Source organism: Theropithecus gelada, chromosome 15, assembly GCF_003255815.1.
Source record: "Theropithecus gelada isolate Dixy chromosome 15, Tgel_1.0, whole genome shotgun sequence".
NCBI lineage: Eukaryota > Metazoa > Chordata > Mammalia > Primates > Cercopithecidae > Theropithecus > Theropithecus gelada.
The window spans coordinates 68486434-68504233 of record NC_037683.1 but is presented as its reverse complement, the minus strand read 5'-3'; the positions used below and the strand labels follow the sequence as shown (position 1 = coordinate 68504233).

General features: G+C 36.1%; 1 protein-coding gene across 4 annotated transcripts in view; it reads right to left on the bottom strand.

Moving 5' to 3' along the window:
* MPDZ (multiple PDZ domain crumbs cell polarity complex component) overlaps positions 1–17800 on the bottom strand; it is a 175541-nt gene that overhangs the window by 40643 nt on the left and 117098 nt on the right. For all 4 annotated transcript variants that reach the window (XM_025359744.1, XM_025359745.1, XM_025359746.1 and 1 more), the window contains exons 23-26: positions 17428–17532; positions 12815–12907; positions 5325–5502; positions 2408–2518 (exon numbers count right to left, since the gene is read on the bottom strand). In XM_025359744.1, coding sequence (XP_025215529.1) covers positions 2408–2518; positions 5325–5502; positions 12815–12907; positions 17428–17532 — 487 coding nt within the window. The remainder of the gene's footprint in view (positions 1–2407; positions 2519–5324; positions 5503–12814; positions 12908–17427; positions 17533–17800) is intronic.

The following is a 17800-nucleotide window of genomic DNA, read 5'->3' as shown; positions in this document are numbered from 1 at the left end:
TATAGCATAGGCACAGCAGATACAATGGTAGATTACTCTATTATTAGGAAAAGATTTTTAGAAACAAACTATTTCTTATTAAAAAATCAATGATGATACTTCTGTTTATAGTCTCAAGGGCTGAGAAAAGCGGAAATATTAACAACGAAGCAGCACAGGGAAGACAAAAACATTCTCTGGTCCATATTAAACAAGGCCCACCTTTCAGTGAGAAAATGCGGTCAGACTGAATTCTGTGAAGGGTCATACAGGTGAAATTATCAGGGCTACTTCTGGAAGTTTCTGATTCGTGAAGAGCCTAAGGGCCAAAGCAACTGACTGCCTTTTCACCTTACGTTTAAGATTTCCTAGGAGCTTTATCCTACAACTACAGATAAAACAATTATCAGTAAGAGACTTTTAAGTATGTGCATTTGTGAGTGTCCCTTTTAGATTACTGGAGACCTAATTATTTCCATAAGGAAGTAAATCATTGAAACAAAATATATCTCGTTTTAAATGCAAAATTAATTTTAATTTTCTAAAGCAAAATAAGTATGACTTGACTAAATACGTCATTTATAACAAGATTTACCCTGGAACAACTGCTATAAAATCAGGTATCATTATACCTCAGAGAGTAAAATAAGAGTATTTTCCAGGTATATGAGACAAGATCTTCCCAGCTCATTGGAAAATGTGCCTGACACTGAAAGGAATATTTGTAATTTTAAGTTTTTAAAGCAACATTGAGAATCACTATTCAGCAATTTATAGTATTGTCCCAAATGATGTAAAAGTTGTAAATTACAAATAAAACAAAAAAAAGGACTAAAACCCATCCACAAAAAATAGCTTTAACTTAAACACCCATTTAACATTATTATGCTGTGTCTATGTTTAACACACAAATGGAAACAAATGTAAAAGGATTTATAGTTATTTAAACAAATAGAATAGTTCTGTAAAGAATGCAGCATGATGCAGCCCTACCATTTGGCAAATTTTCTTTCCGAATGGATAATTATTACCTAACAATAAACAACTGAATGATTAAAAATTGCAGATGTTGAAGTGCTTACATTAAAAACTACTAGATTCACTCTTACAGTAAACCTGGAACAGAGTTACACCTGTCTTCACAACAGAAGGGCCAGTAAAATAAATCTGGTCACTTTACAGTCCATGCATAGAATATTGATAAGTTACTTTGACAGAGTTCATCTAAAGAGCTGTTGGTTATTTTCATATTTGAACCTTAATATCTTAAATTCTTAATTTCAGAAGTTAAACTGAGCCCTAATATCTTAAATTCTTAACTTTACAAGTTAAATTAAATGTATTTTGCAGGTAAAATTACATATTTTAAGTTTTAGATGATACCTTCAACTTCCCTCACATATGTTGATATTTTTGTTTTAAAGACAACCAACCCTAAAAACTAGTAAGCAGGTAATTCAAAGAGAATCACTATGATGGAGGTTGTTAACTTAAACCCAAAAAAGGAGCCTGTAAGTGCTTCAGGACATCTAGGAAATGGTATGCAATTTTTGAATGGATGTGTATGTTTCTAAAGAACTTTCAAAGGGGTATGTGAATCCAATATGCTTAATAACTGCTGCATGTGAATTTTTTTTTTTTCCCATGAGGCACAAAGAAGGAGTCAAAAAAACAGTTTTAAACTCTTGGCATAATTTTCATCTTCAGCATCAAGTCATATCAAATCCAAAGCCTTGCTCTGTATTTTTGTTAACAACAATCATTAAATGTAACTTACATTTTCTAAAATGTTTTTGAAAGCTATTTTACCTGTAGTGACTGATGGCAAAATGGGTTGGTAGGTTTCTGTCCACCAACAGCTATACAGTGATGAAGAGCTACACAGTGATTGTGGCTAGAGTACAGTAATTATGAAATCACTTGTAAACAAATCTACCCTGTGCAAATTTAACGTTTAGTGGGATACACAAATACATGAAAGATCATTCACAGATGATTATGGGATTGCATAAGCAGGAGATTCTGTCTAGAGAATAAATTTCGAGAAAATGTCATTTATTTGGCTTCTAAGGGGCTCCACTAGAGATCACCGATGATTAATCTGAATTATGATGCCACATTCCTTTTAATAATTTGTGTATTTTGTGATTAAAATGAATACTAATAATTAACCATCTAGATACCTAAAGATACTGATAAATCCTACTTCTGTGTATATTCAACAGACCTCAAAAGTCTTTATTAAACATGGTGGAAGGTATTTCCAGGATAACTCAATTTCTGAGAAAGCAAAACAAACTTTTAACAAGTCTTCTGAGATTTGAAAAATCACTGTCTTTGCTCATACAGACAACTTGGCCCTTGATACATTAGATTCCAAGTTGAACACTGTTTGGGTATGCCTACCTTGCCCTTTGTGTTCGCTTACCCTTGGTCTGTTTATAATGCTCTGTACCATAAAGACTACAGGGTTGCCTGCTTTCCGAATGGCTTCCACAGCTTGTTCATGGCTTGCATCTCTGAGGTCCATTCCATCCACCTGCAATGGAAGGCCTCAGCTTAACATTTCAAGAATCTATAGAACAACAAAAAAATGTGTGGATATGGAGTTTTAGGGGTACTTGGTTAGACTCCTAGAAAATCTGTTTTAATATCAAAAATAACTGAGACTACATGTGAAGCTGCAGAACATTCTGTCTGTCCAGCAGACTTGTGGTCCCTTGCTTTGGACACATATCTCTGTCTCCAATAATTAGTTCAAGTCATAATTAGTTGAAATGAAGGCTCTGCTTCTTCATTCCTTACATTGCTCAGCTGCTCCTTCAAACTAAAAAATCAGTATCATTAACGAAATAATATGAGGGAACTATCTAGCAGCACTGTCTTCATCATGAAAGTCACCGTACTAATTTTCTTCTAATACATTATAGGGTGGTTTGGGAAGTAAGGGGTGATGCCTTGTGTAATTCTCTCTGTACAAGGAAACTTGAAGTTCAAAACAAAATTCTGATATCCAGAAAAATCAGATAATGGTAAGGTTAGTTTTGCAAAAGAGTCCTTATAGTAGATACGACAGGAGCTGGAAGCTAAGAAACTGTGTTTATTTGTTAGTAATTCTTACATAGTTTGACAATGAAAGTTACCTTGTAAATTTTGTTGATCATGGCTTGCCTGAGTAATGATCAACTCAGCTTACACACTTTATGAATAAGAAGGAAAATAGTGTAAAAGGCCAAATGCTAATCCTATCAGAAAACTATAGGATGTTAGTGTCATTTTATCATTTCTAATTACCATGTTATGATATATACAACAAAAGAGTAAACCCACAGTGGACACAATTCTAGAAAAGAACATTATTAGATCTTTGCACAGAACATTACCACCTTTAAAAGAATTATATAGATTTAGATAGAAACCTCCCTCAGGTTGATACTTAGATGACAATATTTTTTTCAGTGCATATTAAAATAGCTTCTAACTTTTTTGTAAAACAAAAGTCAGTATTCACGTCTACCATATGTCTACTATATATTCCATTCATGGAAAAATTTAACAGGATGTTAATTATCTTTCCTCAAGTCCAAAGCATTCCATTCTCAGAATGGAATGATTTGCAGATCTGCACTCACCTAGTCTACATACATTCTGAGAAACTCTTAGTAGAGACACTCTTTAGAATCCTTGGGATTACAGAGGACTGAGGCTTCCTACATACTAGAAAAGCCCTTGCAATATGGCACAAATCATTGCTAAATTGCATACAGTATTTTAAAATGCATTAAAAAGTTCTTTCTTTTCCATTTTAAAGGGGAGTTTTAACTTTTTAAATATATTTAAACAACATTTGAGAGCAAATTATAACCTTTCGTGTCTATAAAAAAAAAAATCTCTTCTTCTATTTAGGTCAAAGGTATTTAATAGTGAGGTATGCGTAAAATAAACTTCTTAGTGATAATCCAAAATGTGAAATTTTAGGTAGTGTCCTACATAAAGGAGTTTGTTAAAACGGTTCTAAGATATCATCTAATGAAAGAATGCAGGAGAGAGAAAAAGCCTATCATTCTTCCTTATAAATGGTCATCAAAAAAAGGACTTAGTCCCTGTTTTCTCTCAGGTCCCAATCTTCTTCCATCTAAGGCTCTCAAAGACAGTCAGTCAATGAAGGAATCAATCAATCAATCATCAAAATGTTCATTTTAAAGTCATGGTTGATATGTTATAATCTTCTTCTGAACAATTAAAGTATTCCAATGTGTAAGTTATATGGGTTTAGAAAATGAGAGTCACTTGTATAAAGTAAATATAATGGTCATTACAGTGTTAATAAAATTATCTTTATTTAGAAGTTGTCTCTTTTAGTCTACTCTGTAAATCCTGAAAACTCAGAAAATCTGGGTCAGGTACTCCTTTCTCTATCCTTCTAAATAAAATTATGCTTATCCCGATCAAATAATTTATCACACTGTTCTGAAGTGACTTGATTACTTGTCAAGTCTGTCCCACTTGGCAGGCAGGCACAGTGCCTTGTTTACTGTGGGATGCCCAGAGCCTGTTATAGCACCTGGAATGCAACAGCTGTTCCAGGAATATTTGTTGAGTAAATGAGTGAGTGACTTATGAGAGGAGAGTCTATTTAAAATATTGAACTTTGCTTTGAATTAAGAGATTACACACAACTTGACATGCTTCTAACACGTAACAAAATACACATACATGTGCACACACATGCACACAGGCACACACACAGAGCCTTCATTGATGAACACGGCACTGAAAAGGAGCGAGATCCTGGCTTTGACTAATAAAGATTTACATGAAAGGTAACTGAGGTCTCAGCATTAAATATTTTACTAAAACAGACTCACTTGGGGAAAAAAAAAAAACAACACACACACTCATCCAACAAAGTTTATCTGCAATGAAATGATAATAATAAAGTATTTCTTGAAATACAACCTCATTAATAACTTAATTATATCTACATTTTGTGTGTGTACATATACATACATTGTATGTCTATATAATCTTAATTCAAATTTTTTCCCTGAGAATTGTACTTTGTTCTTTCAAAGAGAACATAATTATTTTACCTTGGAGCCAATTTTTTTAAATGGTTGGCTTTATCTCCAAACACCAGTGTCTATATCAAAACATATAATCTGTCATTATATACATAAGAGAAAATTATGTATGAAAATAAACAAATAAAAAGAAATAATTTAACCACACACATATTTTACTCGAATGCTGGGTTGAGTAACTAGTGTGAAGATGACAATTCCCTTGGTACAAAGGATGGAGCAGGTGAAAAATTTTAGCACAGAAAGCTCACTGGAGGGTACCTCTACGATTCTATCTCCAGGTTTCAAGGTTCCATTTTTGCCAGCTGGACTATCTTCCAGAACATGTTTGATGAAAATGCCCCTCATCACTTCTCCGTTGCTTAGACGACTCCCCATCCCTCGTCCACCAACAATGCTGATGCCTAAGGATTTGCTTGGTTCTCTCCAGAGTTCCACCCTAAAAAATAAATAAAATTTTCAACTCTTAGGAAAAACTGTAAGGGTAAAGCTTCATGATACTGGATTTGGCAATGGTTTCTTACATATAACACCAAAGGCACAGAGAACAAAAGAAAAAATAGATAAAATGTACTTTATCAAAATTAAAAACTTTTGTTCATTAATGATACTCTCAACAGAAAGGAAAAAAGTATTTGCTAATCACATGTCTGATAAGGGATTCATATGCTGAATACAAAGGGAATTTCTAAAACTCAACAACAACAACAAAAAACAAATGGCATAAAACACAGGCAGGTGTCTTGAATACATATATATATATATGACCAATAAGCACATGAAAAGATGTTTAACATCACTAAATATTATGGAAATACAAATAAAAAGCACAATAAGATACCATCTCACATCCAACAGGATAGCTACTCCCTACTAAAAAAAATCACACACACACAGGAATTAATAAGGATGCAGAGCATTTGGAACCCTTGTGTACTGTTGGTAGAAATGTAAAATGGTGCAGCTGCTATGGAAAAGAGTATATAGGTTCCTCAAAAAATTAAAAATAGAATTATCATATGATTCAGCAATTCCACTGGTGGGTATTATAACCAAAGAATTTAAAGCAGGATCTCAAAGAAATACTTATACACCCATGTTCACAATAGCCAAGACGTAGAAGCAAACCAATTATCTATCAAGAAATGAGTAGATAAAATACTATATACATTCAGTGAAATATTATTCAGCCTTAAAAAAGAAGGAAATTCTGAAACATACCATAATATGAATAAACCTTGAAGACATTATGCTAAGTGAAGTAAGCCATCTAAGTAAAATAAAGGACAAATGTCATTTAATTTCACTCATATAAGGTACCTAAAGGTACCAAATTCATAGAGGCAGAAAGTAGAAAGGTGGTTGCCTGGGATGGGAAGAGAGAAGAAAGGGGAGTTGTTGCTTAATGGGTATAGAATTACAGTTTTGCAAGCTGAAAAAAGTTCTGTAGATAGACGATGGTGGTGATTGCAGAGCAATGTGAATGTACTTAATGCCACTGAACTGTACATGTAAAAATGGTTAAGACGGCTTAAAACAATAATAAAAATATTTTAACAAAATGAAATAAAATGTCATATATGTTAATTTTTACAAATATTACTTTGCTCAATTTATTAAGGTTTTACTAGTAGTAAAACAAGATAGTTTACCTTCTCAATTATGTGTCTTGTAGAATCTAATAATATATTAATGTCTTTCTGAAAATAATTTGTTATAAGTAAAACTGGACTCATACTCCAGGCTGTAGCACATACCAGTGTAAAAGGATGATTTTACTGGATCTTAGTATTACATATATTAAGCAATCAAAAAATTCAGCTACTGCTAAACAGATAGTAGCTTCTAACCTTAGCAACCAAATCAAAGGAAAGAACGCTCCTGCACACACTATGTCAGAAAGTCACCTCTGTAGAAGAAGTCATTCTTGCCAAGGCAGACCTGGTCACTAACAGTCAGGACATGAAGAGCAGTGACTGACAAAATCCTACAGGATATGATTTTCTCACTATCTCCCCAACCTCCCCTGCTGATATGATTTGGCTGTGTCCTCACCCAGATCTCAATTTAAATTGTAGCTCCCACAATTTCCACATATTGTTGGTGGGAGCCGGTGGGAGGTAACTGAATCATGGGGGCAGGTCTTTCCTGTACTATTCTCATGATAGTGAATAAGTCTCACAAGACCTGATGGTTTTATAAAGGGGAGTTTCCCTGCACAAGCTCTCTTCTCTTGTCCGCCACCATGTGAGATGTGCTTTTCACCTTCCACCACGATTATGAGGCCTCCCAAGCCACGTGGAACTGTGAGTCCATTAAACCTCTTTCTTTTGTAAATTGCCCAGTCTCGGGTATGCCTTTATCAGCAGCATGAAAACGGACTTAATACACCTGCAGTGGGCTCTGTACTTTTCTCTCTCCACTCTAGCTACCACATCATCTCCTCACTATTCCTTAAGTTCATCTGGCATGCTCCCCACTTGGGGCCTTGGGGCTTGCTAATTCCTCTGCCTTGAATACATTTCCCATACCCACAAAATAAAGACAGGAACTCATATGTAATAACCGCAAATAGCTATAAAAGCTATGAGTATATTTAAAGCACACGCATCTTGTGAAAAGGCAGGATGTAAGAAAGAGTAAGGTGATTTGCAGTGAGGTCTTTGGCCGAGATGAGTCAGAGCTCAGGTTGTTGGAGGAAAACAGACCAAACAGAACTTTAAGGAGATGATGAGGCCCTGCAATCTGCTCCATGCTGCACAAAGGAAGACAATGTTGGACATTAAGTAGGATAAGATAGCACTGTCAAACACGTTTCAACACTGACATTTAAGGAGCTCCTAGAGAAGAGAAAAGGTTGAAGTAAGGACCCCTGCAAAATGATTGAGGTAAGAAGAGGCTGGGGATGAAAGAGTACCACAGAGAGGAGAGGACGGGAACCAAGTGAAATGAAAGCAGATGCTGAGGCACATCTTCCTTTGGCCAGTAACTCTTTTTTTTTTTTTTTTTTTTTGACTGCAAATCTATAACTCTAGAAACTCTACCTGTTTAGTTTGAAAGGATCTTACCATGATCCTTGATCTTATAAAATCTTTGTTAATAAACTAGTTAAAATCCTATTCATTGTTTTCTCTTACTCCAGAAATTCTGTAACAGAAAAGAACCAACATCCACCATCCTTCCCTGTTTTTGTTTGTTTGTTTCTGTTTTTGTTTTGAGACAGGGTCTCATTCTGCAGCCCAGGCTGGAGTGCAGTGGCATGATCATAGTTCACTGCAGCCTTGACTTCCAACCTCAAAGTCCTGGGCTCAGGAACTCCTAAGCTCAAGTAATCTTCCCGTCTCAGCCTCCCTAGGCGCTGAGATTACCGGCATGAGCCACTAAAACTGTTCCTTCCCTGTTTTCTTGAAGCTGTTCCTAAGGCAAAATGGCAAAGGAGTTAGTAAGTTTAGCCATTGCACATATAGTACATTTTACATATAGTAAGTTCAGCCACAAGTGTACATATTTAACAATCCAGAATACATAGGTAGGACTCCTTAACTCTTTTCTTAAAAATAAAAAAATTAAAAAAAAGGAAGGAAAGAAAATGTCTCCAAGGGCTCTTCGTGTTTGGTGCAAATTAGAAAGTGATTCTTACGACTTCTTGAGTAATACAAAAAAACGTAAGTAACAGCAAATGTTTATTAAGGGTTTTACCATGTCTTCAGTATTATTCTCTAAGTAAGTTACATATACTTTCATTTAATTTTCATGTCATACCTATAAGGTAGACATTCTTACTGGCCCCATTTTACAAAGAGAAGAGACACAGAGAGGTTAAGTAACCTTTGGATAATAGCACCTTAGGTCTCATAGGGTTTGGCACAGATAGCAAAATACTTTCCCTGGAAGTAAAGGTTGTAAATCCTTAAAACAATGAAGACGATAATCAAAGACAGAACTGCCAAAATGACACAGCAGTGAGAAACCAAACTCATTATTCACTGAACAGAGAACAGAAACACAGTGAAAGAAAAAGGAGGCCTAGAAAAGAAACAACTACAGAATATGTTTGCTTCAGAGATCATTATGTAGGGGGAAAAAAAATGGCAGCCTATTTGAGATTTACACATAGGTTTAAAAAGAATGAAATTCAGGAAGACAGAGCTGTTAAACACAGCTCTGAGGCCAGATTGCCTGAGATGTAAACTGAGACTCTGGGTGCCACTCCTGCTCTTTTGCTACTTAATGATTATGTGACACAGGGCATTTACTTAGTCTCTGTCTTACTTTTCTCAGCTGTGAAATACAGCCAACAAGAGTCTCTGAACAGAGTTTCTGTGAGGATTAATTAATACATGTAGAGTCCAAAACCAAAGCTTTGGCACATAATAAGCAACCAATAAATCTTTTATTACTCGTTATGATGGTGGTGGTGGTGATGAAGGTGATGATTACTGCGGTAATGAAAGCAAGATATGAAACTGAAACTCAATCCATATAACAAATGACCAAATGTTCACCATACCTGATCAATCCTGTTATACCTAGTAAACCTTGTTTATTTAGAAAAGGGGCCATTTTCCACCCATTAGATTGATAAAAAACTTTTAAAAAAATGATCATATGATGTGGTAACAAGAATGTGGGGAAAAGGGAACACTCATATACTGGAAATAGAAATAAAAATTGGTATAGTGGCCAGGTGCGGTGGCTCATGCCTGTAATCCCAGCACGTTGGAAGGCTGAGGTGGGTGGATCACAGGTCAAGAAATCGAGATCATCCTGGCCAACATGGTGAAACCCCATCTCTACTAAAAATACAAAAATTAGCTGGACGTGGTGGTGTGCACCCGTAGTTCCACCTAGTCGGGAGGCTGAGGCAGGAGAATCGCTTGAACCCAGGAGGAGGAGGTTGCAGTGAGTCAAGATCATGCCACTGCACTCCAGCCTGGCAACAGAGGAAGACTCCGTCGCAAAAAAAAAAAAAAAAAAAAAATTGATATAGCAATCTTAAAAAACAATCTGACAACTGAAAGTAAAAAATGCATATAAACTTACAGGCCAGCAATTCCAATTCCACTTCTGGATATATTCCCTAGATAAATTTTCGTGTGTAAGTATAAATAAATAAATATATTTACTGCACAGAATTATTATAATAGCAAATAACTATTAACTAATATGAATCTGACAATTAATAAACCATGGTATATTCATATATTGAAATGCAACACAACAACTAAATTGAATGAATTAGATCTTTAAGGTATCAAGCTTGACAGATTTACAAAACGTAAGAATTGAGAGAAAAATTAAGCAAAATGGAAAATACATGTAGTAGTATATCAATTGTGTAAAATGAAAATCACATGCAAAATAAAATATAACCTATTTTATAATACTAAAATTTATATTTTGCTAAAAAGAATTCTCTAGTTTCAAACAAATTAAATTTTTGTTGATTTCATGAATGACTGTCCCATTACATTTCCAATGCTATGAAGCATGTTAACAACACTAACTCCTAATTTATTAAAAGCTCTGGTTATTCCATTAAGCTTTCTTCTCATGCTCTATGAACTTCCCCTAGAAGTAGCTTAGTGCATCTAGGGGAAGCACTACATTAGTGAGTACAGAGTACCTTCTTAGAAGGATTTATGGAAACTTTGGACATATTCTTCATGTAAGGTTGTTAGCACCTTTAGAGCTATCTTAGGATTGCATGAAGGTTAAAAGCATAAAAATTTTCCAGTCCAGAAGTTATGTTCTTCTTTCTCATAAGAAAATTTCAGGATTCCTGTGTCAAAGGCTTTCTCTTTGTTTAGGTACCAGTGACAAATATTTTATCAATATAGACAAAGCCAACCACTGACTCACTATGTGTCAGGCACTCTGCTAAGAATTTTAGACGACACTGAATTTTCCCCCAAATACAAAAGATTCTATTATTAACCTCGTTTTACAGATAAAGTAGCAGAGACCTAGCAGAAATTAAGAAACTTGTCTTAGAAAGTACCAGAGCCAAAGTTCTAACATGGCTCTTACTGACACCAACCATTTTGCATACTGCCTTCTGTTTAATCCATTTTCATGCTACTGATAAAGAAATACCCGAGACTGGGCAATTTACAGAAGAAGGAGGTTTATTGGACTTATAGTTCCACATGGCCAGGGAAGCCTCACAATCATGGCAGAAGGCAAGAAGGAGCAAGTTACAGCTTAAGTGGACGAGAGCAGGCAAATAAAAGAGCTTGTGCAGGGCAACTCCCGTTTTTAAAACTATCAGGTCTCGTGAGGCCCATTTACTATCAGGAGAACAGCATGGGAAAGACCCACCCCCATAATTCAATCACCTCCCACAGGGCCCCTCCCACAACATGTGGGAATTATGGGAGCTACAAGATGAGATTTGGGTGGGGACACAGAGCCAAACTATATCACCTTCTAAAATCTACTTTTCCTCTTATAATATTGTTTCTAAAACTGACCAACCCATCTTTTTTTCTTGTGATTACTGTCCTCCTAAAAAATTCAAGTTTATCACTGTGACTACCTGCTACAAAACAGTTTCATTTAACTTATTTCCACCTCTAACCACAAATAAATATGACACTTAACACCTCAGAATATATTTTCTGCCACAGATCTAGCACTTCTACCCTGTTCTCAATGTAGGCAGCAGTATAGAGAGCTTGATGGGAGTTTTTAAGTGAGCTAAGTGACTTCTGAAGAAACTGAAATAAGAAACTCATTTTAGATGGCTGAAAATCCATGCTGCTTCTTTGAAAGCAACATAAAATAATGTTTTTTATATTTTAAAAATATTTAAATGTGATGGCTACAGGTTATCTCTGGTGGGCAGGGGAAATCATTAAATTGTACTGGCATTTATGAATATTACATATTCTTCTCTTGAGCATTTTATTTGTTCACTATGTAACAAATATTAATGTTTACTAAACACAAAGCACCATCGTGATGGTGACCTTTAGTTTGGGGTGGATGTCCACTGATTACCTGCGTTTTACTCTTAATGTGAAATATCTTGTGTTCTTAAATTGTTTCATTTGTCTCTACATCTTGCCCAGCCAAGTACATTAGAGGTTTCTTGAGGCAGGATTTGCATCTTCTACTTACCTCCTTGTTATTCACAAAATCACTGGCTTTAAGTCTAGGTCCATAATCAGGACTCAGTAAATTCCTATTAAACTAAAATTGATTTTACTCAGTATAAACACATCAAAATGCTTTAGTGATGCACGTGATACATCTAAGTATATTTGAGGATGTCATCTTATCTATTATACATGAAACTGGTCCTAGACAGATTATGACTTAGGATAAACTCGGCCTACGGTAACAAGACTACAAGGGTACTTTTACACATACACACACATACACACACGTTTTGATATATGTTTGCCTATATAGTTTCTACAAATGCTAGGTAAAATTTAAATGAATACTTTTTGGTATACCTAAGATCAAACTCTACAGAATGTAATCCATTCCAACTATCTATGCATAATTTTCTTTAATTTAGTTCCTACTATGTGCCAGATCTCTCCATATATGTTAGTTTTAACCCTGTGTGATACACATTATTCTCTCCACTGTACACATGAAAAAAATGATGGGTTAGAAGTATTAAACAACTCACCCGATGTGACAAGAAGCAAGTTGTAATCCAGCACCTGAAACCACATCTGCTTATCTTTAAACCCTATATATCCATTGAGTGGGCTGAAGACAGAAAAAGTCCTTACCGCCTGGGCTGATTCCAATTGCTATATGCTGTGTTTTGAAGTTCACTTTCTTCGCCCTCTCCCTCTTCTCGCTCTGGTAATTCTGGGATGTCTCTGGTTAAAGAATTACACAATGAGTACCCCAAAATCCTAGTAAAAACATGCAAGATTATATGTACTCTACTATTGATTTAGCTAAAAATGCAGGACTGCTTTATATTTTCACCGTACACGGCCTTAAGTATAAAATATTTTTACATTGGGGGAAAGAAAAACCTAAGCAAACAAAATTAAAACCTTGCTTTAGAATCAACCTACCATAGCGTAGAACTGAACACTAAGACTCTTGTATAGTCTGTTTTTTCCCTGATGAGACATGGGAGCATAAAGGAAAGGAATGGGAAAATCGGATAAATACCAGGTTTGTAAAGAAAACTCATTGAACAAGCATTTCTTAAATTCCTATAATGTGCAAGAAGCTAGAAGTACTATGTAGGTTTTAAGCATGTATGCACAGCCCTGAACCCTGTCCTGAATGAATTTCTTGTCAAGTTTGCCAAGAGTTTAGTATTTCTGCTTCGTAAGGATGGACCAATGATTTTCTTTCCATTTTCAAAAAATTAAGTGAAATGCTTGTGGTCCAGCTTCACCCCATCCAGAGGAACCTGGCACAGAATACTTCTTAAGGGAAGCAGTTTACAACGTATCTGTGTTCAAGGTCACTCTTCCACTTCTGTAGCAATTTAGATTTTGCCAAATGCCAGGCATGTAACAAAATGTGCCCAGTCTACTGATTGACTGTAAAGAAAACTGTACAATAATAACAGTATCAAGACATATTTTGTTAGTCCAATGGAATACTTTGTATCAATAAATGATGCTGTGAGGACAACAGAGAATGGTTAAACTGATTATAGCCTGTGCCTCCGCTGTGGTAAAAATTTGATTGCTAAAGAAACATGTCCACATATAAAGCAAAGGCGGCTATAAAAATTCTGATTCAACAGATGTTTTCAGTCGATATTTACAGAAATTGAAGAATTAAAAGAAAGTATGTAAAATTACAGCCATTCTCCTGACAGGAATACTGAACTCTCTCAAATGATATAATATTTAGAATTCAAGATCAGAAGTCAGCTAATCCAGTCATCCATCTGAGCTTTAATGCGCTTTGCAACATTTCTGGCAAGCAAATATCCAGGCTCTCCCAGAACATCTCATTCTTTCTTAGACCTGAATGTTAAGTTTTTGTTTTTAAGCTATTAGAGTAAAATCTATTTGCTATTGGTCCTACCCATTGGTTTTGTGTTTGAATTTCCCTCCTGTGCAATTAAAGAATAAAGCTCTGAATGAGGCTAGGGTTCCCAGAGTCTAAGTCTGACACTAGGGTAGGAATGGCGAGAAGAGCTCCAAGAGGGAGATCCTAAAAACGATGTCAAAGAGTTGACAGAGAAATATTAAAAGTGAAATCTTCATCCAGAGGATGCAAGGCAGAGAGGTTAAAAACTAGCACTAACCTTCTGGAAATACAACAGGAAAGAATATGATGAAGAAAGCTGACTTAGAAGACAGACAAGAATTATAACTTAGAAACAGTCCTTAAAATATTCAGTGACAGCTAGGGGATGTGGGGAGGTCCTCAGCCCTAAGGGCTAAGCAGTGGGAGCTATTCAGAAACAGTGTAGCCAAATTGCATCTTGCTTCTTCCTTTTTAGATACAAGAAGATGAATATCCTGAATAATCCAATACAAGGACCCCGGTCTCTTCAGATAATTCTATAATCTTGAATCCTTTCGCAAACCCCATACATGCTCCTCTGCATGTGCTGATTATTGTTTACTCATCTTAGTGTGTGGTTTCAGGGACTCCAGCGTCATGTCTTCCTGCATGCACTCAGCCAAGAAAGAAGTCAATCAACTGCTTTTCCACTGTCTTAAACCACTGAATACCAACAAAATTTTTATCAACTATAATAAGTATATCTCTTTATATCTGCAAATATGTACCAGGTAAAGTAACTGGCAGAAAGTCACATGGTGAGAAAGACACATGATGAGAAAGACACTGGCAGAAAAACAGCATAGGTGAGATTTGGATCGAGGGCATCTTACCATAAAACCTGAGTTCTTAACTTCCATGCTATATGGTCACATATTTTTATATGGTGCATGCTTTGTAGACTTCTGCAATTCCTTCCTTGCATCCAATGGTAAGAACATGGATTATGCTTACATTCTACACTTGGCTCTGGCATTTATTAGCTGTGGGAAAGTTACTTAACCTTTCCCTGCTGTAGATTGTTCCACCAAAAATGCATATCTAGTTGCTCTATTTTAAGCATTCTGATATCCATAGAAAATACTTTCTCTGCAGTGAAGCAGCTAGTCACAGCATAGGACAATCCAGGCTATTCTCTTTTCTGTGCTTGGAGGAAGCACAGTGCTCAAAGTGGCTTTCTTTCTAATAACTTTTGAGTATTTTAAGGCCCTAGAACTTAACAAGACTCAGATGTTAGCTGGTGTATTCTTTAAGTCAGTCATTTGATACAACATTTCAGAGAGACATTGAAATAATTTGTTTTACCAGTTTGACAGGAAGCACTGGGAAACTATAATCAACTCATGCCATTAACCCAATAGTGGAAATCCTGGAATGTGGCTGAGCTTTGTACAGTGTAAAGTAAATACAGTTGTCTCCCCTATCCCTCGTATCCTTGAGTCCAACATCCATGGATTAAACCAAAAGCAGACCAAAAATATTTGGGAAAAAAATAAATGGTTGCATCTGTACCAAACGTGCACTTTTCTTTTTCTTGTCATTATTTAAAAATATACATATAACAACAACTTACATAGCCTTTACATTGTATCAGGTATTATAAGGAATCTAGAGATGATTTAAAGTATATGGGAGAATGTGTGTAGGTTACGTGCAAATACTACATCATTTTATACAAGGGATTGAGCACCCGTGGATTTTGATATCCGTGGAGAGTATTGAAACCAATCCCCAACAGATAATGAGGGACAATTATACTCCTTTTCCCATAATATTCATGAGGCCCCAAGGACCATGCCATTCCTTCCCTTTATTAAACAAATAACATACCTTCCCCTTCCCTGACACTTTCTGTATTCTGTAGTCATCTGTAATGTGCAGAGGAAGAAATGAAGCAAGATCACAATGAACGTAAGGTCACTGGAGACCGTGGTGTTCTGGGATGTTCTGACATCCACTAAAGAATGGTAGAACTCGGCTGGGCATGGTGGCTCACGTTTATAATCCCAGCACTTTGGGAGGCCAAGGCGGGTGAATCACCTGAGATCAGGAGTTCAAGACCAGTCTGGCCAACATGGTGAAACCCCATCTCAACTAAAAATACAAAAAAATAGCTGGGCGTGGTGGTGGGCACCTGTAATCCCAGCTTCTCAGGAGGCCAAGGCAGGAGAATCACTTGAACCCGGGAGGCAGAGGTCACAATGAGCCAAGATCGCACCATTGCACTCCAGCATGGGCAACAAGAGTGAAACTCCGCCTCACAAAAAAAAAAAAAAAAAAAAAAAGAATGGTAGAACTCTTCTGAGAAGACCTCAGAGTGCTTGCAAGGCCATTTCTGCTCTACCACATGCTTACAAGAAATTTGGTAGTCAGTTGCCAGCACAACTGAAAAACACAGGTCCACAACTGAGAGTGTAGAATGGTACATTCTTCATGGAAAAGTGATTTGACATTATTTTTCTCCCTGATCTTGACTCAGTCAGCAGCAGCATCAAAACCCAGTTCCTCCCTTTCCTAAGAAAAAAGAAAATGTTCCCTTTATTATTTAAAGGCTCTTAATACATTGTATATCAAGTGCCTTTAAAAAGCCAAACACTGTTTCCTAACATGCATACATGCTAACAGGTTCAGCTCAACATCCTCCAAAAGAGCAAGAAAATTACAAATAAAAAATGTTCTGGTCTAGGCATGGTGGTGCATGCCTCTGAATCCCAGTACTTTGGGAGGACGAGGTGGGCAGATTGCTTAAGCTCAGAAGTTTGAGACCAGCCTGAGCAACATGGCGAAACCCCATCTCTACAAAAAATACAAAATTAGCCTGATGTGGTGGCACATGCCTATAATCCCAGCTACCTGGGAGGCTGAGGTGGGAGGATCCATGAACCCAGCAGGTAGAGGCTGCAATGAACTGTAATGGCACAACTGTACTCTAGCCTGAGCAACAGAGTGAGGCTCTGTCTCAAAAAAAAAGAAGTTTCTGAATTTGTATGCTTGTTAATAAAAGAATAAATAACATTTCTGAAGAAGTTTGATAATATTTATGAAAGAATAAGAAACATCATACAATTTCTTCTGTTCTAAGAAATTAATGAAATAATACTCCTTTGGGACAAGTTATCAAAAATCAACATGTTAAAAGTGATACATTGTGCAGTAGAATTAAATATTAATTTATTAATTTGAATATGTTTCTCAAATTTTCCATACTATATAATAATTGCTTATATAACTGAAGGAAAGGGAAGAAGAAAAGGATTCAGACCTTTTCTTTGCTCTAGTCCTCCCTGACTCTGAATTCCAAATTCTCTACAACTTGCTGCATCATTCATCGCATTTGATTTAATGTTTCACTTACCTGCCAGTGTATGAAGAAAAAATATCCAATGCCATTATTTTTCCAGATTGTTGTCCCAAGCTTATTTTGAACTCTTCCAAATGTTCTGCAGGCACATAAGTAATTCTGGAAGAAACCAGAATCCATGGAAGTGAAGGGAAATAATATTTTGCCTGTTAGGAAAAGCTTCTAAAATAAAGGAAACAAATCATATTGTCCTTTTCTCCCTACGTTTTCACACAGCTCATTTAATCAGTATATTCAGCAGAGAATCCAAACTTCAATAGGATAGAGTATTCTATAGGGAAGAATAACAACAGAAACTAAGTTTTCAAATGCTGCTGATTCACTATGTGTTTACCAATCAACAGGCAGGGAAGGAAAACAATTATTT